Source organism: Apodemus sylvaticus, chromosome 23, assembly GCF_947179515.1.
Source record: "Apodemus sylvaticus chromosome 23, mApoSyl1.1, whole genome shotgun sequence".
Taxonomy (NCBI): domain Eukaryota; kingdom Metazoa; phylum Chordata; class Mammalia; order Rodentia; family Muridae; genus Apodemus; species Apodemus sylvaticus.
The window spans coordinates 39,647,725-39,674,594 of NC_067494.1; the positions used below are offsets into that span (position 1 = coordinate 39,647,725).

The window sequence follows — 26,870 nt, forward strand, 5'->3', positions numbered from 1 at the left end:
TCCCTCAAACCTCGGCGAACTGTTATGGTTTGGTAAGACCTCATCACTGTATCCTGTGACTGTATTCCATGGCTCTGTCCTGGACGCTGACATCGTTAGAAGTTTTTAATCACTGCTGTTGACAGAATGAAGTCAAATGAACTCTAACCAAGTTAATTAGCCAGAGACTCAAAACCCAGTTCGCCACACGCGTAGGAGATGCCGATATTGTCTGCTCCCGTCTGACTTCCGGTCATACAGGAATTGCTGGCTGTCCATACCCTGCTTGTCCATCTTCCTTCCTGTGCTCTGTAGTCACTGGTTGGACACATACCCTGACGCTCCCTAGTTTGCTTGTTTGGTTTCAAGTGTTGGTAGCTTTTCACGTGAACAGATCTGTTTGGCTTGTCGCTAGGATCAAGCACCCTAGAAATATAACTGAAAGGAGGGAAGATGTATCTTGGCTCACGGTTTGAGAGGGCTCAGCCTCTGTCTGTCTGCACCCTGACTTTCAGGCCTAAGGAGAAGATAACATGCCAGCAAGGCCACGTGCTCAGGGAAGGTTGCTTATTACCTCGGGGCAGCTAGGGAGCAGAGAGAGACGGAAATGGGCCCAGACTGGACCCATCTCCCATCTACCACAAGGCCCAATCCCCTACCACCTCCCAACGATACCGTTATGTAGACCCACTCTTGACCTCCCTCATTCTCAACCTGGAATGGGTGAGTTAGACAGGTGAGCCCAGGGAAGTGAACTCAGCAGAACTCAGCCACAGGTGCTGGTGGTGACTTCAGCCCCCAGGGAATGCAGAGTAGAAACGGTTATTCCCACAGGCAAGATGAAGGGAGAGATCACAACCCTAGCTGCAGGAAGGCTGTTTAGCACACAGCCCGGTCTCCCGAGGTTCACCCATCTCACTCTCTACAAAGTACAGAAGCCGGTTAGAAACGGAAGTTTTGGAAATGCGTTTTCCTAAACGGTTTTCCGGCAGCATGACCCTTAATAACTGGTTGTCTTTTATAAACTTTGTGTTAGTGAGATTTATCACCACCACTACCACCATCACCATCATCACCAAATTAATACCACTGAGGGTCACCTGGGAAAATGGAACCTGAATTGAAGGCTTGCCCAGATCACATTGGCTGGTGGAATATTGTCTTGATTAATGACTGGTGTGGGAGGGCTCAGCCCACTGTGAGTAGCAAGTTGTCTGGGCTGTGTAACACAGGTAACTGAGCAAACCAGTGAGCAGAGTTCCTCCACAGTTTCTGCATTGGATCCTGCATTGACTCTCCTCAACGATGGACCGTAACCTGGAAGTGTAGCTCTTTCCTCCCAAAGGTGCTTTTGCAGTGGTTCTCAACCTTTGGGTCACAACCCCCCCCAAAGGACCATGGGAAAACACGAGTACTTATTTAAATTATGATTCGTAACAGTAGCAAGAATTACAGTTATGAAATAGCAATGAAAATAGTTCTCTGTTTGGGAGAGGGGTCACCCCAACATGAGGAGCTGTATTAAAGGTTAGGTTTAGCATTAGGAAGGCTGAGAACCACTGGGTTAGCATGGTTTATCGCGGTAACAGACTCTAGGCTCTGTCAGGCTGAAGACGAAAGCCAGCTAGCACAGCTCACTTCCGAAATCTATAGAGTGGGATTTATAACATCTACCTTTAAATGTTAACATTAAGTGGGAAACTGTTCTTAGGACGGTGACCTGGGGGAGGAGCCAATGCTGCTTGCGGGGTGTGTATTGTTAGAGAACCTCCCAAGGGCCCTGCCTAACCTTCGAGGGCCTTTAGGGAGCATGTCGGTTAAGAGTGTTAAGACGGCATTATTAGTACTGAGAAATGAGGTGCCATGTAGTCCCTCAAGAGAATGGTGACAGTTAAAAAAGTCCCTTGAGCAATGTCCCTGATCTTACCCCCCCTCCCCTGCAGAGTAGGAGTCTTGCAGGGGTGCCTGAGGAGATGTCCCAGTCCATGCCCTGATTCCATCTCCACTTCTGGAACTTTCGCCTTAGGACTGTAAACCAGCGAAGAAGCTACCAGAAGCAACCAGATGTAATACTTGACTCTTTCCAAGCAGGTCAGGGTCGCTTATCTTTTTGGCAGACGTTACTGAACATACGGAGCACTGGTGGAAAATGACACAATTTCAGAGCTGGCACCTAAGAGGGGAGGAAGGGACGCTGACAGCAGTGCTGTCGAGCTATCTCGCTGCTCTCCTGCTTACTAAGGGTCTCTTCAAAGGCTGTGATACCTTCATCCTCACAGCTACAGAATGGGCTCTGAAGAGATCAGTGAACATCGCCAGTGCCCTCCCCTCTGATTTACGCACGCGTGGACATGCACGGCCTGTTTTGTCATGGCTGAAAATCTGAAAGCAAAAACCCTTTGCTTCTAACTATTGAGATTCCAGTTGCTTCTCGTGGGGGTTGTGGGGGTGGTGTGAAGAAGGACCAGGATGGGGAGAGAAGGGAGGTTCTTGTTTCAGACCTGTTTCGATCCCAGGCATGACCGTGTGTCTCCTTGTGACAGGCTGAAGGTGTTGTGTGGAGGGTCCCAGGATGAGTGGGATTTGGGGAACATTGTTATTGCTAGAAATCCATTGATGTTGGTTTCAAGAAGCAGCGTGGGGCCAGCGATATGTCTCAGCAGGTAAAGGTGCTTGCAGTCATGCTTGACAGCGTGTGTCCTGTCCCTTGGACCCAAACAGTTGGAGAGAACTGACTCTGGCAAGTGGCTCTGCCCTCCAAAATGTATGTGTTGACACATGCGCGCACATGCCTGCATACACACACACATACATACATACACACACTCACACTGAATAAACAAATCCAAAAAGGTAGTATTTTTCTTTCTATTTCCCTGCTGCCTCCTCTCCCCTCTCCTCTTACTTCCTCCTTCTCTTGCTGACTTCTTTTCTTGTCAGTTTATCTAATCCCCTCTGGAATAAATGAAGAGTCACTGGGAGCCAATAGAACTGTGGTCATGCTTCCCTTGACAATGAATGGTACTTGGAGACATTCTTGGTAAATAAAAGTGTCACTTCCTATCATAATGATGTTGTTATAGGTGGGATAATCTTTATTATCTTGTAAGGTGGTTACTCTTGCAACACACAAGGTTCCCAATTTGTGTTACTGTGTTCTCCGTCGCTATAACAAAGTGCCTGAAATAACTAACTCAGGATAAGAGAGGGTGTATTTGGCTCCTGGTTTGAGAGGCTCTAGCCTGTGGTTTGGTAGGCCATTTCATTTTGGACTCAAGTAGAGAGCTCTAGATGACAGTGATGGAAAACCTGTAGTGGAAAACCCTTCCTTCATGGCCAAAAGGCGAAAGAGGAAGACGGCAGAGACCCATAGTCCCTTCTGAGAGGATGCCCCAGTTATCTAAGGACTTGCATAGGTAGGCCTTACCCCCTGACAATTCCACCACCTACCGACAGTGCTACTCGGGAGACCTAAGCTCTGACGTGTGGGCCTTTGGGGGAACATCTGGCATTCAAGATGTAGCCGAGGCTGTCTTCTGTGAATAATTGTCCGTTCTAGGAATGTCTCTGTCATGGATGGGTTAGCTCATTACATAGTGGAGATGTACTCTCAGGGCCCCAAGGGGTCTTCTTTTCCAGATGCTCTTGTGCAGAGTGTATCTAGTTTTGTACTATTCTCTGAAGACATCTGTGCATGTTGTATCTTCTTCTGGCCAGATGCTAGGTATACTGTGGGTTGCAAAACACCTGCGGGTTGGCAGAAATGGCAGAAGTAACCCTCAGGTCCTTATGGGACAATGTTCTTTGTCTTCATGGTGCTAGGCAAGGATATTTGTTACTCATTGTGAGAATCTTAAGGAACTTCAAATCTTCATTATACTCTCTTACAGGACAAAAGCCTACTTATTTGTGTATGTGATTGTCTTAGTTAGGGTTTTACTGCTGTGAACAGATACCATGACCAAGGCAACTCTTATAAAGAACAACATTTAATTGAGGCTGGCTTACAGTTCAGAGGTTCAATCCATTATCATTAAGGCAGAAGCATGGTAGAGTCCAGGCAGGCATGGTGTAGAAGGAGCTGAGAGTTTTACATCTTTATCTGAAGGCTGCTAGCAGAATACTTGCTTCCACACAGCTAGGATGAGGGTATTAAAGCCCACACCCACGGTGACACACCTACTCCAACAAGGCTACACCTCCTAATAGTGCCACTGCCTGAGCCAGACATACAAACCATCACAATGATCAACACATACAAGTTCCACAAGGGTCCTGTTTGTTCCGTTCTGTGTATTTCAGTCACAAGAACAGTACCCAGAACATAGCCCACTCAGTAAATTTGTCTTTAATTAACTAGTCATAAATTGAAAACTACTTAAAAACTGCTCTGTGTTATAGTTTTTGTACATTAGGAAATTGTATGAATTGATAAAATTTATAATAATGCTTTGCAGAACATCTTTAGCCTAACAACTGTGTTTGATTCAATTCTTCTGAATTTAGAATGGAGTGGCATCCTTTTTCAAATGTGTTCAATGAAGCAGGAGAGGTTTTCTAAGTAACTTAGAAAGTTAGTTGTACAATTAGGGTGTTCACTGGCTAAGACTTTTGGAGTATTTTTTTTTATATCAGCTCTAAATGCTCTAAGCAAATAAAGCACTCTGATATCTGATATAGCTGTATATCTATAATACATATATACATATATATGTGTATGTATGTATATGAATGTATATGATTGTATTACTGAGTAACTTCCAAATACCCAGGATTATTATTTAACATTTTATAGATTCTTGACTTGGGACATAAAAATACATCAAAGGTCTCAAGAATCTATTGCACACCTGTGTTTAAAAGTTTTATTTTAAATTGTGTGTGTGTGTGTCTGTGTGTCTGTATATGTGTCTGCGTCTGTGTATGTGTATGTGTATGTATGTGTGTCTGTGTGTCTGTATATGTGTCTGCGTCTGTGTATGTGTATGTATGTGTGTCTGTGTGTATCTCTGTGTGTGTGTCTGTCTGTGTGTCTGTATATGTGTCTGTGTCTGTATGTGTATGTATGTGTGTCTGTGTGTGTCTGTCTGTGTGTATCTCTGTGTTTGTGTGCCTCTGTGTGTGTGTGTGTGTGTGTTTCACATGAATGCAAATGCTTGGGGAGACCAAAAACTTTGGCTTCCCCTGGAGCTGGAGTTATAGACTTGTGAGCTGCCTGATATGGGCGCTTGGAACCAAACTTGAGTCCTCTGCAAGATTAGCACATGCCCTTAAGGGCTAAGCCATCTCTGCCGCCCCAGCCACCTCTGTATTGTTGCGTTCCTTCTGAGCTGGTGGGAAATGATACAGCGCATTATGCAGAAAAGCTTCATGCAGGTTCCCAAAATAGGGCAGTGATGCTTAATTATTTAATGGACCATATCTGCATATCCTGGAGAGTTTTCTTTTCTGCACTATAATCTTGTACATGATTTATTCATGATGGAGTTATTATATCTGAGCAATAGAATTTAAATTAAGGATTTCAAGGAAGTATGCAAGTCTATAGCTGGGCTTGTTAGCAAATCTGGAGGGGTTCTTATAGATACTTAAAATTAGTTGCATTTAGGAACTGGGTGCTGATAGGGCGTCCTTTGACTGAGTTGCTCAGGTCAGGGCTGGGAACCATCATATTCCTTATTTAGCTGTTCCTTAAATGTAAAAGTCAGATCCAGTTTCGAATGTTTTCTTCCATTTGAATCGTGGTCTTATAGGGCAGCATAGGCTGGTCTGGAACTGGAAATCCTTCTGCCTCTACCTCCCAAGTGCTGGGATTACGGGCATGTGCTGCTACACAACAAATTCTCAGATATATTTTCCAAAAGATTTTTTTACTTCAGTTTTAATTACATGTGTACATGTGTGTCTCTGTGTGGGAATGTGCACCTGAGCGCAGGTGTCCACGCATCAGAAACAGGTGTCAGGGCTTCCAGAGCTGGAGGTAGAGCCCTGGGGAGTGGGTTTGAGGTCCCTCGTGAGGGTTTTGGGAACTGAACTCAAGTCCTCTGGAAGAGTAGTACGTACCCTGAGCCATTGTGCTATCTCTCTGGCCCTTCAAACATATTAACAAAAATATATTTTTAGTCAGTGTTTAAGATAACAGATTTCACTGTTACATTTTTGTATGCTTTTCATTGTGCTATATAAAAGACATGGTTTCCAGATAAGGCCCCTTCAGTTCTTTCAGTCCTGTGAAGGCTCGATGCCCCAGTGTAGAGGAATGCTAGGGCACTGAGGTGGGAGTGGGTAGGCGGGTTGGGGGGAGCACCCTCATAGAAGCAGGGGGAGGGAGGATGATACAGGGGTTTTGTAGAGAGGAAACTGGGAAAGGGGATAACATTTGAAATGTAGATAAATAAAATATCTGATAAAAAAAGATATTTGCTGTATTTCATCCAATATATATTTCAAAAAATAAATATATTTTGAGACCATTGAAAAAACTAAAAGAGATGGTTTTCTATATCTCCAGTTTTCATCTTTTAAGGCTTATTCACAGAAAAGATTATGCATAAATGCATGCACGGGTTTTGAGGTAAAACTTCATGAAGACAGTTCAACCACCACGCCGTTCAAGAAACACATCCCTGCCAAAGATTCTTATGTTTTTAATTAAAAATTTTTTAATTGACATATACAGCAGAGCTATTTATAGATTATCATGTAACGTTTTGATTCGTGTGCTAAAATCAGGGCAGGCACATTTGTCGCCTCAAACATTAACCATTTCTTTGCGGTGAAGACACTCATCTTCTGGAATATTCCCCGCACTTTCTAGTTCATTCAGGTCCGGGATCCCTGGGCCTGGTCCCCACTCCCTTCCCTCCAGGCCATGGAAACAGTGAGTTTTAGTACCTTGCATGGATACATTCCCAAACAGTGGATACTTAGTTTCTTGATTCTTCTCTTCCTGGGTCCCTTCACAGCCTTTTTTCCTGCTCTTTCTCTTTGTAGTTCTCTGACATGCCAGACTCTGCCAACCAGGCTGTAGCCCCAGTCCAAGCTTTTCGTTATCAACTTACTATGAAAGAACATGTAGTCCTTTTTTTTTTCCCCTGAAGAGATAACATTAACTTTGTATATTTTTAATATAAGGTAACACCACACTGGATATATTTACTTGTACAGATGGCACAACTCTTTCATTTGACATGATTTCAAGCTTCCGGAAGAGTTATAAGAATAATTTCTTTAGCCTGTAGACTTTTCAGAGTCCCATCATTTGCTGGTGAAGTCCTTGCTCTCCCCGTTCTTCAGTCTCTCCGTTATATTTTCCCTCCAAGCCACTGAAGATTAAGTTGGCATTGTGAGCCTTCACGTCGGAATGCTTCAGCACGTAATCGGCTTGTAGTACTTTTGCTCTCTGAGGTAGGGTCTTGCTATGTAACCAATGTTGGCCTTGGACTGCAGCCATCCGGGTCTCAGGCTCTTCAAATAGCAACTATCTAATTCCTGACAGAAAAGATACCTGCTTTTGTCAATGTGGTGATGCTTTCAGTTTTAGGAAGCAACACGGGCACACGGACAACCTGTGTCCTTTGATTTTACTGATTTCACTTTGCCTTCCTGTTTTCCCTCACATAATTTTGGCATTTTGTTTTCAACCTTCAGCCTTGTGGTATACACTAATTACATATCCTTAGTATTCTATTTTTAATCTTCTTTCTAAAACCTTAGGCTGTGTGCTTCTGTGAGACCATTAGTAATTGCTTAAGATACTAACGTATGACCTTTAACCTCTTACGGTGCACTTCCAAATAGCAGTATTGTGCTTCAAAAAAAACATATGAGACTTAACACATCACTTTTTTAGTCTTTGTATCCTTTGTATCCTTACTGCCCTATATTTTACAACCATACATGGTATAAAACCTGTAATGCTATTTTTCAGCTATTAATAATATTTAAAAGAAGTGTTAAGTCAATGTATAAGAAAAAATGCTTTAAAGCAGAAACATTTACGTAAAGGTGTCTTTACACATGTGCAGAATTTAAAGTGTGCTCTATAACTATTTTTATATATTTACCGTCTGGACCAGTCTATGTCTCTTTTGTCTTCAGGGTCTTGCTATGTAATATCACCTGTGTTATTTCTGCCGGCTCAAAACCATACCTCTCCCTAGGTAGGTATGGTAGAGACTTAAGCCTAGCTCTTGGGAGTCAGAGACAGGGTAGATCGCCATGAGTTCAGAGCCTGTCTGGTCTACATAGTCAAGCTCTGTCTCAAAACAACCGCTATCTCATAACAAGCAAACCAAAAACCCCACTCCTTTCTGTGTTTCTCAAATTTATTTTGCCTCCATTTTAAAAGTCGCATATTTTAGTGGCTAGGATCTTCTATTCTGATGATAGAAGGCACACACACACACACACACACACACAGTTGTTTCCTTTTGCATATTTTACTGTGTGATAGTTCTCCAGCTGATTGCCTTTTTATAGTTTGCTCAGTGGCTGCTGTGTGACATGTCTGTGCCGTTCTCTATATTTATCCTGCTTGGAACTCGCGAGGATTCTCAGGTCGGTAAGATGCTATCTCTCCTCTGACTTGGAAATCTTCCCTTCCTTATTTCTTCAGACACTCCTTTTGCTTTTGTCTCTTTTCTTTCCTGTGAGTATCCTTCCTTATCCATCAGAGCCTTTTACACAGGGCCGCACACTCACTCCATCGCACTGTCCCCCTTCCTTCCTTTTAGCGGTTATGTGGAATAAGTCCAATTGATCTGTCTTTAAATTGACTGGCTGCATCTATGTTTGGCCATCTTACCATCCCAATTTGTCTTATTTTGGACATGCCCCCGTTAATTTTGTTTTGGTTTATGGTCTTCTGCTGAAGAAAACCCTTGTCCCCGGACTCCAGTGTCCGAGGCATCTCTGGGCTGGCTGTGTCTTCTGTGCCTCTAGGTTCTATATCTTCTTTCTTTGTGTCCATCAGACTCTTTGATTGTATAGTAGACACTGTGTAAGGAATTAAAGAATAACAGTCATTTACATAATTTTAATATTTAATGTGTGGATTGCATCAGCCTAATTTGTACAATTTCAATATCCCTTATCTAAAACGCTTGAGACCATTTCATTTTCTTCTCTAATCTTGCCGTTTTTTTTCCACACACACATACCTGAAGGTAACATGGTAGGAAGAGCTTACGTTTGACTTGGACCCAACTCATGAAGTCAGGTGTGGAATTTTCATTGGTGGACTCGTTGGTGCCTAGAGAGTTTGGGATTTTGATGCTCTCTGAATATGGACTTTTGTATTTGGCATGCTTGATTGAAATGGTTGTAAGTTTGGGAGAAAGGCTCGAGAGCTGTAATCAGACTTTCTCTTTAGCAGCGTTCATGATGTGAGTCCTGGCCAAACCGACTTTATGTTTTGTAGTCTAGCGCCAGTTTAAAGAACTGTGGGAAATTCCTCTCAGCCTTTTGTTTTTGTTTTAGATCCTGCCTCGCGCTTTCTGGGCCTCGAGCCATCCCCTCTGTTTGTTACCCTGGCCCAGCTTTTGAGAGGTCTACAGCAATGCCTGGTTAAGTACCTGAGACTGGCAGACTCCATTTTTAGACGTACGCTTTAGTTTGAGATGGGTCCCGGGGGTCGCTCTACGCTCCTGTTCATCCCCAGCCCTTGATGTGACCTGGTAGTGTGTTGGGTAGAGACCAACAAGAGAGAGTCGGCTGGTGGTACCTCTTCCTCTGAGGCGGAGACTCTTTGGCGTTCCATCTCTACGACAATCCACATGTGGCCGTTGATGCCGGTGAAAAGCTCAGCCGGTTTCTTCCCACCCCTGTCCATAGCAGGCTGCTGCCCTTCCTCCTGCTTAGCAACCAGAAGCAGCTGTTGGTCCTCCTTCTCTAAGGGAGGGCGCGACAGCAATATCAGCTCCCCGAGGGGTTTGAAAGGGTCCACTTGTGTTGCTTCCCCGACTTCCAGCCTTCGAGGATTTCAAACTCGCTGTTGTATTTCTTGGACTCTTTTGCCGTATCGCTTCTCATACGTGCAGTTCGCGTTTGCTGCTGTGACAGCCGATCTGTAATGGCCGATCTATGTAAATGCGCTCGGATTATTCGTCTTGCTCCTTTTAATTCATTTTTTCCTCTGATTCTTAGAAATTGCTGACATTTTATAGGGTAGAATATGTCAGATGGCCACTTTAGAAATTTTGATCTTAAAAATGTGTCCCGCTGCCGCCGGGCGGTGTTGGCACACACCTTTAATCCCAGGACTTGGGAGGCAGAGGCAGGCAGATTTCTGAGTTCGAGGCCAGCCTGGTTTACAGAGTGAGTTCCAGGACAGCCAGGGCTACAGAGAGAAACCCTGCCTCGAAAAAAACAAAACAAAACAAACAAACAAAAAAATGTGTCCCGCCTATAATAGCCAGGCTGAAATGCTTAGGTCTAAATCTCTCTCTCTCTCTCTCTCTCTCTCTCTCTCTCTCTCTCTCTCTCTCTCTCTCTCTCTCTCCATCTCTCTCTGTCTCTGTCTGCCTGTCTCTCTCTGTCACACACACACTCACACACACACACACACACACACACACACACACCGTGATAAAAAGTACTTACCAAATGCTAAACCTGTCAATTGCTCAGAGCAGTATGTAATTATCATCAAAATGAATAGAAATGTCCTTATGATGAGCACAGTGCTTTATTGTAAACCTTTACCTTTTACTTTAGTGCTGGTTCTTTGCTTTTAAAAACAATACTTTGGCTTCTGAATGTCTTCTCTGGTATTATGCGTCACGTCCATGATGCCTTCCACCATACTGGGTCTTCTCCTGTAGCTGACTGTGGCTGAAAGCCAGAGAGTAGGCGTGAGCTCCGTAGCCCGCCATTTCCTGATGCTCTGAAGGGGATGCAGAACTGCCACCCTCTCTGCCCTATGGGACCCAGAACGGAAGAGAGGGTTGACAGACGGCACTGCCTCTGGGTGTGTTTCCTTGGCCAGGGCTACATTCCTCCTGTCTGTGGGGTCTGTTAAAAAAATTATTTTAGAACAGTTTAAACACGTCTAAACACTCAGTTAAAAACAGGAATTTATATGTAATCATTTCCCTATATCTCCAAACTAGATTTTTGACCAACGACTTCAAAGTCCAGGGGAGTTATCGTTACTGCTGGGAATGGGGCACCATGTGAATGAGGCACCATGGGACTGAGGCATCATGGGAATGTGGCACGATGGGACTGAGGCATCATGGGAATGTGGCGCCATGGGACTGAGGCATCATGGGAATGTGGCGCCATGGGACTGAGGCATCATGGGAATGTGGCACGATGGGACTGAGGCATCATGGGAATGTGGCGCCATGGGACTGAGGCATCATGGGAATGGGGTGCCACGGGACTGAGGCATCATGGGAATGGGGTGCCATGGGACTGAGGCATTATGGGAATGGGGTGCCATGGGAATGTGGCAAGGGTGCCAGGAGGCTGATAGGGGAGGGTGTGGTCGGCTGCTGCAGGCCTGGGGCGCTTGGCCCTGAGATAGCCTTATCAGTGGAGGGATGGTGGTGGAAACCCCAGGGACAGACGTTCAGCTGTGTAAGTGGGCTGTCTTGCGGTGGTTTTCCAACTTTCCTTAAGAACTCAGGGCAACGGTTTGCTTTCACACAGAAAGAACGCCAGAGCCTATTAAAGGCATGAGTTCCGTTGCTTGCGAAGGATTGCCCCTCCTCATGCTGGTTGTAGAAATAAGTCCCTGGAAAGTGTGTCCTGAACTCGCAGACCTGTGGTGAGGTGCCTGTGTCCCTCTTGGCTTTTACAACCTCTTTTCCTAGAAGGACTTTCCGTTCTTTGGAATTTTCTTTTCCTTTGGCACCTGGGCTGTTCATCTCAACCGTTAGTCATTTCTCTTCCTCCCGTGCTACATCTGTTCTCTCTTCCCTCACAAGAGCTTTGCTCGCTCTCCCCAACCCCCAGGCCTTTCTCACTTTCTCAAGCTACTTTGCCACCCTGTGATGGTGGTTCTGGCTTTTTCAAATATGACTCCGGTCTCTTTCTCCCTCTACTCTGGCATCCATGCTACCCAAGAGATGCCAGGCACCAAGACCTGGAAACCTGGATGTCTCAGAACCTTTCCTTTACATTGGCATCTGCTGCTGTTCATGAGATCGCCTCCTGGGCCACAGACTGTTTCCTGGAACTGTTTCCTGGAACCTCTCCTGTACCTCCCACTACCATCTCCGACAATCTTTTCCTTAATGTCTCTAGACCAGTGGCCCTCAACCAATGGGTCGAGACCCCTTTGGAGGTCGCAAATCATCAGGCATTTTCATTACAATACCTAATAGTAGCAAAATCACAGTTATGAAGTAACCACGACATAATTGTAGGGGCAAGGGAGGGGGGGTTGCTACAGCACAAGGAACTGCATTAAAGGGTCGCAGTGTTAGGACGGTTGAGAACCTTTGCTCTAGGCTGCATTCTTTCTGTCTCTGAACTTACAGTGTTCTGACTTTTAAACGCCTTCGCAGTTTCTTTGACATTTTTCCTCTGTCAGCACGGGTCCAAACCTCTCCCCTCGGATCTGGATCTCCTGTGTGAAGAACGGCATATGGCTAAAAGGATGCTGTGTGCTTTCCAAGGCTAGGTTAGGAAGCGAGATTAAAGTGTCCACTTGATTTTTCCATGTGCTCTTTCTCTTGTTCACAGGAACATGTCCCACTGGAATCTAAGCTTGACATCTAAGAAGTCTGGTACCTAGAAGCCTCCTTAGTCCAGAGATTGTATAGCATATAGGCCACAGGGAGAGGGAGCGCCTAGCTGAGTGGGTGATACATCCCATGCTTCTGATTTCTGCTTTACCCGTTAGCTGATCCTCTCAGTTCAAGCCCCTGATCTCTCTACCCTGCCTTTTGTCTTATGTTTACAGATAAACGATTGCGGCAGACTGGGGTGATCCTTGCGGGAGCTCTGCCAAAGTTGCGGCTTTATGACTAGAATAAACTTGTCATTGTTTTAAGCGGCTATGCTTAGGGAAGTGTAGTATACAACCATAGTAACTGGGAAGCCATGGCCAGAAGTTCTCAAATGCGATGTTGGGGAATATATTGGGTGTTTTTTTGGGAGGGGTGTATTTAATAATTAATGTGTGACTACAGTAATTTGGAAAAAAACCCCTCAGTGCTGTAACTTGTTGCTAGATTGTGGCCAGCTTTTCTTGTTCCCTTCCATTTCAGTGACTGTCCATGAATGGGAGGGAAATAGTAAATTCATGTATCGGTAGGCTCATGCACAAGGCTGCTTCTTCATTGGAGATGGTCCTGTTGGGAGAGCTACTTTGGCATCAGTGATCCTGGCTCTTAGACGCCACACCCCCCACACCAGGATGGCTGCCCTGCTACCTTTCCAGCCCTAGATATCCTCTTCCCTCATTCCAGCTTCTAAACCTCTACATTGGGAACTTGGATACCCACTGAGTGGGAAACTACATTCACGCAAACCTGTTTCTACCTGATATTCAAGGCCTTTCTATTACTCTAAGAATTTATTAATCAAGTGTGGTAGGCAAGCGAGCATCTCTGTTACTTCAGTTCTGTATGTCTGTTGATTCTGCAGGAGCCTGAATGGAACCATGACTGTTCTGTGCCAGGAGGTCCATGGGACACTTGAGACCAGGTTCACCTGTCTCTGTGGCTCGTGACACACTAAGGTCTTTCCCGTGCTCGCCTAGGATGGCCTCATGTTCTGTAGAGTCCCATTTTCCCTATGACTCCCCAACTAAAGATTCCCAGTGATTTGATCTTTTGAGTGGACTTGAGCTTCATAGAATCAGAGCAGTTCATCATCTTGAATGGTCCTATTTTAGGGTCTTTTAATGCCAGGATTTTCCCACACAGGCTTGATGGTAGATAAGAGCATACTTTGAATACATGAGTCAAAGTCCAGTTAAATTCAGCAGCTATACAGGCTCTGTTTATCTTACCAAGCAGGGGGAAGAATTCTTTCCTCCGATTACCTCAGCACTGAAGAGCTCCATTCGAGTTTCCCTGCTTCTCCTTAAAAATCGCACCCCATGAAAATTCAATTTCGGAATGCTCTCAACACACGCATGCACGCGCGCGCGCACACGCGCTCGCACACACCCAATGATTAGCAACCAGTTTAGGAGAAGTTCTACATCACCCTTTTTGTTCTTAGGTCATTATCTATAAGTGAGCCTCTCAAAAAGTATGCTGCTCTCCTTTTTAAGGTAAATAACTCCTGAATGTTCAAGAAGCCCATTTCTCCAGCCTAAAATTATTAGTCAGGACGAATGTGTTTTAAAATTACATTTATTTATATGTGTGTGTGTGTGTGTGTGTGTGTGTGTGTGTGTGTGTGTGTGTGTAGGTCAGAAGACAGCTTATAGGAGTTGTTTCCTTCCTTCCACCACATTGGGCATGGGGATCAAATTCAGTGACCTCAGGCCTGGTGGCAAACATAGCCACCTGCTGGCTCTTCTTGTTGGCCTATGGGTTTTACACTGTATTTCATATTGAGTTCAAGAAGCTTAAAAGAACCAGTCTGGGACACGTGGCTAATTTTGTAAAGCTTGCCTCGCGTGTGTAAGGCACTGGGTTTAATTCCTAGCGTGGGGGAAATAGTATCACGTGTTAAAGGCAAGTTTTACTGACCTAAGAAGCTGTTAACGGTCTGCGTTGTTATTTAGAACGTGAAGCAGCAGCCTCGTGCAGTGCCCACTAAGCCAAGCTCCCCTGCCTCTTGGCTGTGGTTGCTTATACTGTAATGGGGGCATCTCTGAAGACACAGCCATGTTCCTTCCTGAATGGGATGTTGAGATTCCTACTCATCCTTAGATGAACCATCGGCTTGGGCAAGTATTTGCCTAGGTTTGTATGGGTACCTTCCCCCCCTCCCCCCCACCCCCCCACCCCGAGTTGGCCCTTATTGGTTTCTCAGTTAAAGCTCTCTATAGCTTTTCTGAATGGAATCCAAGTCAGTCGTGGAGAGTTGGGCCGTGGGAAGCTGCTACCCATACCCTCAGGCGTGCTTTTCTTCTTATTGCTGTGACATGTGACGATAGATTCAGTGGCTGGAGATAGCACCAGTGGCCAGAGCTGCCACTGGTCTAGGTGGATCCCAAGATTTTCTGGTGACTCTAGGGACAATTCTCCTTGCCATCCGTCAGTTTCTAGAGCCTGTTGACCTGTTAATCTTCAGAACCAGTACCATGCCACCTCTCTGTGCCTTTGTTCTATTCTTACGTGCCCTTTCCTGCAGTAGGAGAGACCCTCCTCTTTTAGGTCCAAGTGAAGTTACCCTGTCCTCCATCGCCCAGGATGCGCAGGTTCCAAGAGTTGGATGTGAAGATTTTCAGCCCCTTGTTTCTCCGCTTTCTACATAGCAGTGCCATTTTCCCTCCGTGGTTCACTGGCCTTGAAACTCTGAATATCTTACACAACCTCTGGCGCTCTGAGTTATCATCCTCGCATGTGGCTCGCTCAGGGGAGGGGCAGACTTTGGTGGTGGCAACCGTCCTGTTGCAGTTGGTTTCCTGAGAGGGGCTTGGCAGAGAACTGGCAGAGACCAGCGTGCCCAGCAGCTGGTGGCAAAGAGGCTTCCTCAGCACAGGCAGCGAGGTGGGAGAGAATTCTCCATTTGGCTGATCGCTGTGTCCACTACAGAGCGACAGTTGGAGGCCACAGATGGTCAGTTCCCAGTGGAGTGTCACAGGCTTTGGGGAGACAGACCCAGCTGCATGGGAAAGAGAATCACGAAGCAGGTAGATCCAGACTTCTCCAAGTGGGTACCCATCTGCACTGTCCAGGTCTGGGTCTTCCTGGGCAGTGGCTTGATCTAGCAGAGTTTTGCAATTGACCATTGTGTCGATTGAAAGTAGGGCCTCCAGGTTCCAGACTGAGGTTTAGGAAGAATGTCTGTACTCAGTAGGCCAGGAGGGGCCCAAGAACGCCAGGCTTGGCTATAGTTCTGGAAGGTGAGGGATACAGCCTCAAATGCTGAGACCGTGGTGGGAAGGTGGCTGGAATGGTGTCAGACGAGTCCTGTTCGCTGTAAAGAGGTCCTGAGGGTAGGTACACTTAACAGTTTGCCGTTTCCCTGGGTCTAATCATAGGCTTGCTGGGCCAACCTTTATTTGTGGAAAGAATAGCCAAGGTTGAGATGGGACAGAATCTGACATATGATTAACTTCCCTGCTGGGTGTGTGTTAGACCTGTCTTCTCCTGAGGAAGATTCTTAAACATTTCCATTGTCTTCCTAGCCTTCTCACTTAGGACAGGACAATGGGAGTTAATTACCTGTGTTAGAGGCAGCTTGAACACTGGTCTGAGTCAAAAAAAGACGTCTAGTGAGCAAGGTAGCAGAGGAAATCGGTTCTTTATTTTAGACCAGCTACAGCCATGCTCATCTGGCTTCCTGTTTCTGATTGGAGAACGGGTTCTGTAGTTCTCCAGTCAGGAACAGGAAGAGTCCCGTTGCCCTCTGTGAGTACAGCGAGCAGCCACTTGGCAGTGTGCATATGGTCAGCACTGAGTAGAGACTGGTGAATGGCTTGCTTGGCATCTGTAGCAATTATGTGACCTCCAAAGAAAAATGTTTTTTTCTTGTAGTGACTAAGGTGACAAAGACATTTGTGAAGCCAGGGGAACCCCTGCACTCCACCAAAAAGGACTGTTTCCAATGGACTTAGCAGACCTCCCCCATTGACAGCGCTTAGTCCGACAGATGATGTCATGGCCCTGAACAGGAGCCTCATGTTCACTCTGGGTGGGGCTGGGGGACTCTTGTCTTGTTTGTTTCTATTCTTTTTTTTTTCATCTCTTTCTACACAGATCTTTGACCATTCCCCCCCACCCCCCACACACACACCCCTTCCTCCCCACACCCCCTTACCGCTAGTTAAGACTTCTTGGTCCTGTGAGGCAAGAAACAGTTACTGAGTGCCATTACATGCTCAGTGCCAGGAGGTACGTGGAGGGGTCAGTACACGTGTAGACCTGTCAGTGCTAGATAAATGAAATGGGGTGGGTGCTATCTGGGATGAAGGGTGTCGTCCCTGGGCGTGCGGAGCTGCACCGTGCCGCGTACAGCTGGTTGTGTGAGCCCTTCCCTGGGCGGGCTTTGGTCTCTTCTCATAGGTTGTGCCTTCTATCTCTAAAGAGTTTCTTTTCAAGGCCCGTTGGCAGTTGTGATTTGCCTTATAAGTAAACCCCAGAAAGCTGATGGGGCCATGGGAGAAGTTCTCATGGCTTTCTTTCTGTAGAGTAAAGGCCCTTTGCCAGCTGGGGCTAACCCAATATGGCAGTTCTTTTGCACATATATTCCTTTGCATTATCATGTGGATTGCACCCTCGCCTCCAACACAGACCGACCGCATTCACTGTGGACCTCTCTCCATAGACAGGCTGAAGGAAGGCCATGATTCTGATACCACACACCAGTCTGCTGTATACAGGGCCAGGGTGGGCCCACAACACCTGCCAATCAAGTGCCTTTGATAGAGGAGAGGAGGTGTCAGTGTCTGGGACAAGGGCAATTGTGCTCAATACCATTTGGGCTGCCACCATCATGGCTGGATTAAAGCCTTTCAAAGTCACAAACACTGACTCGTCTAAGTGGTCGTCAACTCCTTACCCACCACCACGTGCAGTTTAAAACTGAAGGAAGCTATAAAATACAGACTTGCGTTTAACTATTGCAAAGTCCAGAATATGTTTGTGAATGCTGAGATCTCTGTATTCTTCAGGTTTCTTTAGTTACCATTGAGGTCTATCCTGGGGCAACCTGTCAAACACTGTTCTCAGTTTTGTTGAGATGGACCAAGCTCAGCTCAGGCCTATAGACTTCATCTGTGTCCCTCCTTGAAAGTGATACTCTCTGTATTGGAGTGGGGGCGGGGTAGGGGTGGGGGTGGATGGCGCTGTCACCCACAGAGGTCCTTCTGTTACTGTGTTCTGGTCCCCAGAATGAGGCAACGAGGAGGAGGATTGATTGGCTGGCATCCTCTAGTCGCCTTTGAATTCTTAGAGGATGATTCAGTGAGACACATCCAGAATACATACCAAGGCATTCAAGTCTAAAACCATCCCAACCCCAGCCTCACCCAAAGGCCTTTGGTTTGTTTGTATTAATTTATTCTAGAATGTTCCACGCGGGAACCTGGTAATCTGATTTCCCTGTGTCCTTCCCACTCTCTCTGAGGCTGAGCTCGGCCAGACTCTCTTTAGCTCTCCTGAGCCCTCTGCCCAGCCCATGAGTCTATGACGTAACAGCAAAGCGGATCCTTGCAGGTCACCCTTGAGTACACACAGGGCTGAGGAAGCGTGACTCTGCTAGTCACAGCCCGGCCAGGGCCGCCAGCAGACAGTGGGGACCCTTCTGTTGGTGGCCCTGGCTCTTAGCACAAGGGCCAGGTCTCTGTGCATACTCTGGCCTATGACCTCATTGAGCACATACCACGTCATCCGTGGGTCTGCTCTCGTGTGAGTCTATTCTGTGTGTGTGTGTGTTAGATTCACAGTGGGTCAGAAATCTGTGTTTCTTGAACCATATTTAAATTGAGAATGCCCAAGAGGAGGCACCGACCAAAAGTGCCCTTTGAACCCAGGTGTACGCACATCCATGCAGGTGGTCTTAGGACCATTTGTTAAGAATGCGTCAGACATGGAAGGCTCTCCTCAAGCAGCGTCAAAATGATTCTGTTCTCCATCTCCCAGTGTTTGATGGAGAGTTCAAAGATAAATACAAACATTAGTGTTTTTTTTTTTTATAATGGACTTCTCCAAACTTTGGGAAGCAGGGTCCGTACAAATAGCTGCTTTTCAGAATGATAGGTTTTTATGTCTCACTCAGTGCTGACTGTAATCTCTCTAGTAGATGGTATCCTGGAATGTTTCTAGCTATCCACAGCAATCTTTTCTTTCACTATAGATTTTTTTTTTATAAGTGGAGAAATGGAGACCTCAGGGGTTAGATGAATGACCAGAGACTGCACAGCTGCCTCCTGGTGAAGGCAGGTGGGATTTGTACCTGGTCACTGCTGGCTCCATGTTCTCCCTTTTCAAAAGGGACCACGTGTTACCCCTTTGCCAAGTGTGGAAGAGAGTGAGGAAGCTGGCTGTTCTATCCTGACGAGGCAGCTGTGGTCAGCCTCAGAGTCTTCTGACAGTTCCCTGTGTAAAGCTCACAGGAAGTTTCTTGAGGAAAGTGGTAGGCAGGTTGCTGATGAACTCTTGTGGAAGGTGGCAGCGATTTCAGGCTAGTTGTCTGTCTATATACAATTGCTTTCTGAACCAGACTTGTTTCACGGTGGTACAGTAAACAACAAAAACTGTGCTGACTTTGTCTCTTAGAATCCATAGATTTTTTTTCCCCCAGCCCTCTTCAAAGCTCCTAACGAGGAAAAGGAAGGTAAATAAAAATTTCAAGGATAGCTCTTGGCTTGGGGGAAAGAGGTTTTAAACGAAACTGTGTTATCCCAAAATATCAGTAACTTTTTATTACAATTATATGTGTGTGTGTGTCAGAGAGAGAGAGACAGACAGACAGACAGACAGAAGGAGAGAGTTGAGAGAGAGTAAATGTAGAACAACCAATTAAAGCTTATCCCTGACTAATTTACAAATAAATGAGACACAGTCTATGTTTATTTTATTGTCTTTGACAATTGCTGGGGGGGGGGGAATCACCCCTAATCTACCCTTCTCACTGCTGGCCTGGCTACCTCCCCAGTGGTGGACCCCAGATTCTGGCTGTTTCTCCTGGCCTCGTGCTCACTGTTTCTCTCCCCTCCTCCTCCTCCTCCTCCTCCTCCTCCTCCTCCTCCTCCTCCTCCTCCTCCTCCTCCCTCTCTCTCTTCTTGGTCTCTCCTCCTCCCACCAGGTCACTCCCAACCCATCTACCTCTAATCCCTCCAGTAACTGGTTGCAGCCCATTTTACTTAACCAATAGTTTAAAATCAAGGAACAAGGTTTGCACAACAAAAGCACATAAATGTGAGAAGACCCTGGTCGGCCTAGACCTCCTGGTATAGAAGTTAGCATTACCATACGTAGCCATAGACCAGCCCTCGGCAAGGACTTGGGGAGGTCTGAGGACGGACAGCTAGCAACGGCTAGCTGGTTCTCTCCTCCCACCATGTGGGCCCTGGGGATCAAACTCAGGTGGTCAGCCTGGCAGCAGGTGCCTTTGCCAGCTGGTCCATCTCACTGTGCCCCATCCTGCCATGTTCAGAAGGGTTGGGTTGGAATGGAATAGTCACTGGTACGCCCCTCCCCCCCTACCCAGATTAGCTTCCCCAACTCCGGTTCCTATTGCTGCTCTTCAGAGCACTCCTGTGTCCTCCCCAAGGATAAAAAGCCCTTGGGGCCAACCCCTGAGGACTGCTTGTCACACTTGTCGTGTTGTTTCTCTAGGGAAGCGTGATCTGGATTTCAAACAGCCAACCTGTAGATGAACTTTGGGAAGCCCCCTGCTCAGGAAGAAGCTGCTGGTGTCTGTGGGGCTGATAAACTAAACAGCGCTCATTAGCTTAGCTCCGATTAACAGTCTGAGCTCATTAGCTAAGGTGACACTTTAACGTGTGCACCCTTTGCCAGAATGTCGACAGAGGGAGGCGGGCAGGAAGGCAGAGCCCTCAGACCACATAACCCTTCCCTCTGGGAGGCTGGTCTCTCTGGATTTAACATACATTCTCCCACAGCACACATATGTACACACACACACACATACACACACACGATTTACGAGTGGAAGAAGGGACTGTGGAGATGATTAAATGGGTGTAGTGTTTCCTTTCACAGGCATAGGAACCTAAATCGGGATCTCATGCAAAACTCCAGGCCTATTTCCATACATCTGTAATCTAGCACTGGGGAGGCCGAGACAGGCAGATCCAGGCAGATCCCTGGAGTATTATGGGTAGCCAAACTAGGTGAACAAGCAAGTTCCAGATTTAGTAAGGGGCTCTGTCTTAAAAGTAAGGTGGAGAGCAATTGTAGAAGACCCTTTGCACAGCATCTGGCGTCTACATGCGTGTGCACACATACACACACACAATGTTACCACAACCCAAGGCTTGAGTGGCTTCCTTGTGCAGTGTATTTCTGACATTTTAGAGGGGAAAAAAAAGATTTGTAAGTGAATTAGAACCATAGCGATATAGACACAGGCGGGCCAGCCTCGGCAAAGGTGTCAGAAATGACAGAGTGTGGACGTGGAAGGTTAAAACCTGTATGGGAAGAGTGTATGGGAATTCTCCTTTGAAAATGACAATGGGCACTTTGGTCGCATGCCTTTTCAGAAGGGCAGAACCAGGTGCGGGTATATCCATGCCTGATGGAACAAACGGGCCCCTCTTGCTGGCGTGTCCCCCTGTGCCCCGTTTTCTTCCAGGTTGGTTAGAGTAGAATGCAAGCTTAGAAGTAAATACTCTTGGCTGGGTGGGCTGCCTAGGAGAGGGAGGGCTGGCAGGAAGCAGGTGTTTGCTAAGAGAGAGGTCTCCCATGCTCAGTATATGTCACCGTGCTGCTAAGAAACACAAAACTGTTTGCACTCCAGAAATGGCACATGGTGTCTGCACAGGAAGGCACAGGCTCCGTTAGTAATGGCCAGTCTCGAAGGCTTCACTTTGGAGCAGGATGAGATAGCGATCCAGATCGCCACGGGGTACCCGTCTTTCATCGTGAAGTTGGTTTTGCCATAAATGGTAAAGAACAGGAAATCCCATTGCCTTAACCATGTTAGAAACTTACATTTTGGGACAGTCCCCAGGGCCTTCAGATACCCAAACTTGTCCTCTTCTCTCTCCCTCCTCCCTAAGATGGGACCCTTCTTCTGTTCTTAGATGCCACCCGGAGCTCTGGCTATTGCATTCAGTTCTGGGTACCAGGATGGGCAAGAAGGAGGGGAAGGGAACCTTTTTGATGTTCTCAGAGCATCCCAGTTGCATCTGGTTTTGGGGGTCTTAGTCTCCAGTCCCCCAGCGAGCTGCAAGGCCAGCTGAGTCTTTGTCCTGGCCTTCTCTTTGCTGCACGAAACCTGTTATCCCCGAAGATCAGGCAGACGCATACTGAGGACCAGCTCTCACAGGGCATGCTCGAAGCATATGCAGAGAAGCGGTTGGACATCTGAGACCAGGCTGGGCAGGATGTCGGTGGTCCCGATTGGCACGTATGTAGCAGGATGTTAGGTGTTCTGGTGGGTCCTAACTCCCAAAGGCTGAGGCAGGGCAGATGACTGATGTCAGTGGTCTGCTATTTTAGTGTCTCTCCTGGCTATGGAAGCCATGTGGGTATTGCCAGCTCTCTGTGCTGGCACATATGGGATCACTGCTCCCCTAAATTCAGTACCCCCCACACACCCGATAACCCTGACACAAATCAAGCTCCTGAGTAGAATGTTGGACAAAACCCACACAGCATGTCAGACACCTGGACTGACCATCTAGGGGACCAAAGAATAACCTTGTCTCCTCTTCCCTTTCCTTCACGACACCCCACGGAAGTGTTCTGGTGTGACCCCCCCTTGCTCTGAGGTTATATGAGGGGCTGATTTCCCACCTCTCCTGCTTCTTAGGCAGAGGTCTTCAAACACCCGTCCATAGTGGAGAGAGACTGACAGGTTGTTTATGACCTGACCTGGCTGTACCCAAAGGAGTTTGTTTCCCCATGATCCCCGCTCTGTTCCAGGTCTACTAAGCTGCAGTCAAAATTTTCTTTGGTAATGACTTTCCACCCCAGGTGAGGAAATAAATGCCAAGTCACACTTCTGCTGTGTGGACACAGCGGGGACACATCTAAAGAAATTGGCCAGATCCGCTGTTGGGTATTTCATTTGAGAAGATAACTCTGACTGAAAAATGTCGTAACTTATATATATATATATTGACATGCAGACCTTTAGTTGGAAGTATTTGAGGCAGGGCACTGTGTGTGTAGTGTGTGTGTGTGTGTGTGTTAGAGAACACAAAACCAAGTAGTAGGCTCTTTTGAAAGAACTGGCTGTGGCGCAGAATATCTTTGTACAGAAATCAAGTCTGAGGAATCCGGGTTCCTCGGAAGCCCCGTGGGATGTGACAGAAGAAAGGAGGTGACACATCTAACATTACTTCCCTTCGCAAGACACTCGGTTCCATCTTTAACACCGCAGTCCCACTTGGATAAAGGAAATTATATCAGTGACAGAGAATAAAGCGTAGGGTTGTGGGACAGGGATGGAATCCAGGAAATGTTCCTTATCCAAAAGTCTGAAAGCTTTCTGAGTTAGAAAAACCCGCCTCTAAAGGTCACATACTGTAAGATGTCATTTATATAATGTTCTCAGAATAGCATTACAGATAGAGAGATAGAATAGCTACGTAGCTTCCAGGGCCACGGGGAGGGCAAGTGTGACTTGTGTTGGTGGGCTAGCCTTAGGTCTTGAATAATCGCTACCCGTTATAAGAGAGTCATAGGTTTATGAGCGGGGAGGGGGAGGGGAGGGGCGAGTGAGTGCATTCTGGGAATGGTGTACAGAGAGGTCTGTAATCTCCTTCCTTGAGCTTCACCAGGATTTAAGTGAGATTTCACTAGTTAACGAAGTTAGGTGGCAGTCACTATCTTAGAAAACAAAGCCAGAGGAAAAAAGTTAAGGTCAAGGAAAAAAAGAAAAGAGGGAAATGAGAAGGGTTGAGGGTTTGTTTTTTTTAAATTTCCTGTGAGTCTATAATTATTTCAGTATGCAAAGTTAGAAAGAACGTTCCAGGTGCTTCTGATAAGCCACCAGTTCAGACCACAGAGCCGTTGGCAGCTATTGGTTAGTGTGAAAGGGGTGGGCGGGACATGTCAGACTTGGCTCTGAGGATAGCTGGCAGCTATTGGTTACTGTGCGAGGGGTGGGCGGGACATGTCAGACTTGGCTCTGAGGATAGCTGGCGGCTATTGGTTACTGTGAGAAGGCGGGGAGGGACATGTTGGACTTGGCTCTGTGGATCCTTTACTTGACAGCTGGGTAACCAGCCTGTAGCTTGGAGTAGTCATTGCCTTCAAGATGCAAGTAGAGGTGACTGTGCTGGTTGACAGAAGACAGAAATGCTGAACCGCACCTTGTAGATGCGTGTGACTTAACGTTTGCTCTCCAGTTGATGGAGTTGCTTTGGATGCTTGTATACCCTTTTGGATACGATGCCTGCCTCTGGAAGACAGACTTTAGAGGGTTCTAGCTTGGTGCCGCCATTTGAGTGTATGGCTGCCTTCTCTGAACAGAATTCCAGCCCAGCTCTCTGCTTCTTGCTCACCTGTTTCCTTCCCCTTCCCCCGCTTCCTGATTTCCTACTCTCTCTCTCTCTCTCTCTCTCTCTCTCTCTCTCTCTCCCCTCCCTCCCTCCCCCTCCCTCCCTCCCTCCCTCTCTCCTTCCTGGTCTTCTGCTTCCTGTTTTCTCTCTGCTTCCTGGTCTCCTGCTCCAGCTCTCTATTTCCTAGTTAGCAAGAGATGGTAAGGGCACCGGTCACACAGTCTTGGCATTATAAACTCTGCCATACTCTTCCCACTAAGGTGGATTTGAAACTATGAGCCGAAATAAACCATTTCTTCTCGAGTCGTTCCTGTCAGGCTTTAGGAAACAACAGTAAGAAATGTTGACTAATATCCCACTAAAATGGCTGGGAACCCGAGGAGTGAGGGAGGTAAGGGTATCTAGTTCTCCTGGGGCAGAAAAGAGTCCAGTTATGGGCACAGTATGTAATGTAAGAGCTAACCCGCGACACTGTGGGGTTCTAGGAATGGATGGGCGGGGCGGGGGCATACATGAGCCCCAAAGGCAGTAAAGGAGTGTAGGAGAGAACAAAGTCTAAAGAATTCATGCTTTTAAAAAGCCCCAGAGGTACAGTCTGTAACAGCTTCAGATGGATGTGTAAGAGAGAAGATGGAATTCACTGCTGAGAACTGTCACCAAGGCAAAAGCAGGTTATCCGCTGAGGTGCACAGAAATGAGTTGAGGAAAATCCTGGCAGTTCGGGGACGACGGAAGTGTAATTGCTATTTCTAGGAGGTCCGTGTGCCTGGACAAGCACCTGCGATGGAGCAGATAGTCTGTCTCTATAGACTTCAGAGGCTGTTGTTTTATGCTGTTGGTTTGTGCAGCTCTTCTGGGAGATGAGGTCCAGCCAATAACCTTTCAGGCCAAGATGAATCTTTACAATCTCAGATGGCTGGGAGGCAGTGCACAGGTGTGCTCGTGGGAGTCATCAGAGGTGCTCCAGTGTGAGAGAACTCATGGGCAGCTGGTCCTCCCTGCTTGGTGGCTTCTGGGTAGGCCCCGCTTCTTGGTTCTTTTTCTCAGTGTTCAAATGGTGTGATGTCACACTTTGCTGTAGGAAAGGACTGTTTCACAGTCTTGAAAGGACCTGACCTAGCCCAGGATGCTCTTTCTGATTGATGTCCCCATCCCATTTACGTATTTAAGTCAGAAGACATCTAAGCCATTTTTCACATTCAAAAAGTCTGTGGGAAGGATGTGTGGGTGCAGAAGAGCTTGCTACAGTGCACTTTCTTAAATGTCTTTTTCCATCTAAAGTGCGTCTCCATGGAGCCTTGAAACCCTCGTCGACCCACAAATTATCCTTTCCCTTCTCTAGAAAAACCTGTGCCTGTGCTTGGTGTTGCGTCAGCAGTGGGTTTGTGAGTGATGAATTTCCTGTCTATTAATTGCGACTGCATTCTTTCTTCCCTGGAAAAGCCAAGACACTCTGGCTCTGTGGGTTGGTAGCACAGAAGTTATCTGAATGCTTCTTTCTGTACTGAGTTACTTTTTATAGAAGTTACACATCACTCGGGTCACTGTGAGACAAAGGGATGGAGTTTCGGAGTGATTCCTCACCAGGTCCAGGTGATTTTTTTTGTACTTAATGACAGCACAGGGAGTTTTATGGAGACATGTGTAACATTACATAAAGAACATAAAGAACAATGTAGTGGCGATCCCTGGTTGTCACCTTGACTCTATCTGGAATGAACTACAATCCAGAATTGGAAGGCTCACCTATGATCTAATCTGGAGGCTGAGAGATACAAGTTTCTGACCTGGATCTTGGCATGGAGATCTTGAGGCACAGTGGCTGTGGATTCCAGGAGACTAAGACAGGGTTTCTCTGTGTAGCCCTGGCTGTCCTAGAAAGATGTATATGTATATGTGTATATATATGTATATGTTTATGTGTATGTGTATGTATATGTTTATGTATATGTTTATGTATATGTTTATGTATACATATGCATATGTATACATATATTCTATATATTATAAGTTCCTTCCAGAATGATCTATGCTTTTGCTCATTAACCCCTCAAGTGCACATCAGTGATATCTGTACTTGACATTAGATATGAATTGGTAGCCAAACCAGACGAGATCCTTGAATTTGTATGGAGCAGAGTTGGGAGAATTAATTTGGGTCCTTGGTGAAGCATGTGCTAAGGAATTAAACAGACCCAGATTTTTGCTTTTAGGAGAGGTAGCCTGAAAAACCAGAGGACTATGGGAACTGGCGATCCCCCGGAGAGCCTTTAGACTGGTGTTGGTTCTCAGCATGTGAGTCACGACCCCTTTAGCAATAGCTTCAAAAATATTTACATTGGAATTCATGACAGTAGCAAAATTACAGCTATGAAGTAGCAACGAAAATACTTTTATGCATGTATGTTGCGCAGGGGCGGGGGCCGGGGTGGTTCGCCATAACATGAAGGATTGTATTAAAGGGTCACAACATTAGAAAGGTTGAGAACTACAGCCCTGGAGATGGTGAGAGGAAGGCTATTTCCTTGGCTGAGGCTACCCCTGGGAGGTGTGGCCTCTCAGACACCCACAAAGGTACTTCCCAGCCTAAGAGGCAGAGCTACTGCATTTATTGGGC

At 46.5% G+C, this 26,870-nt stretch overlaps 1 protein-coding gene and 1 long non-coding RNA gene across 4 annotated transcripts in view; one reads left to right on the plus strand and one right to left on the minus strand.

Moving 5' to 3' along the window:
* The window catches only part of Zdhhc14 (zinc finger DHHC-type palmitoyltransferase 14), a 260,562-nt gene that overhangs the window by 3,093 nt on the left and 230,599 nt on the right, over positions 1 to 26,870 (plus strand). The window contains exon 1 of one of the 3 annotated variants that reach the window (XM_052169862.1): positions 15,505 to 15,745. The exons of the other annotated variants lie outside the window; for them this stretch is intronic. Coding sequence (XP_052025822.1) covers positions 15,669 to 15,745 — 77 coding nt within the window. The 5' untranslated portion in view covers positions 15,505 to 15,668. Of the gene's footprint in view, positions 1 to 15,504; positions 15,746 to 26,870 lie in introns of those variants that run through there. 3 annotated transcript variants of the gene reach the window in all.
* On the minus strand, positions 10,648 to 16,996 carry LOC127674045 (uncharacterized). The gene is made up of 3 exons (XR_007975276.1): positions 16,876 to 16,996; positions 12,466 to 12,556; positions 10,648 to 10,992 (listed from the first exon to the last, which is right to left on the minus strand). It is a non-coding gene; the product is annotated as an uncharacterized LOC127674045 (long non-coding RNA).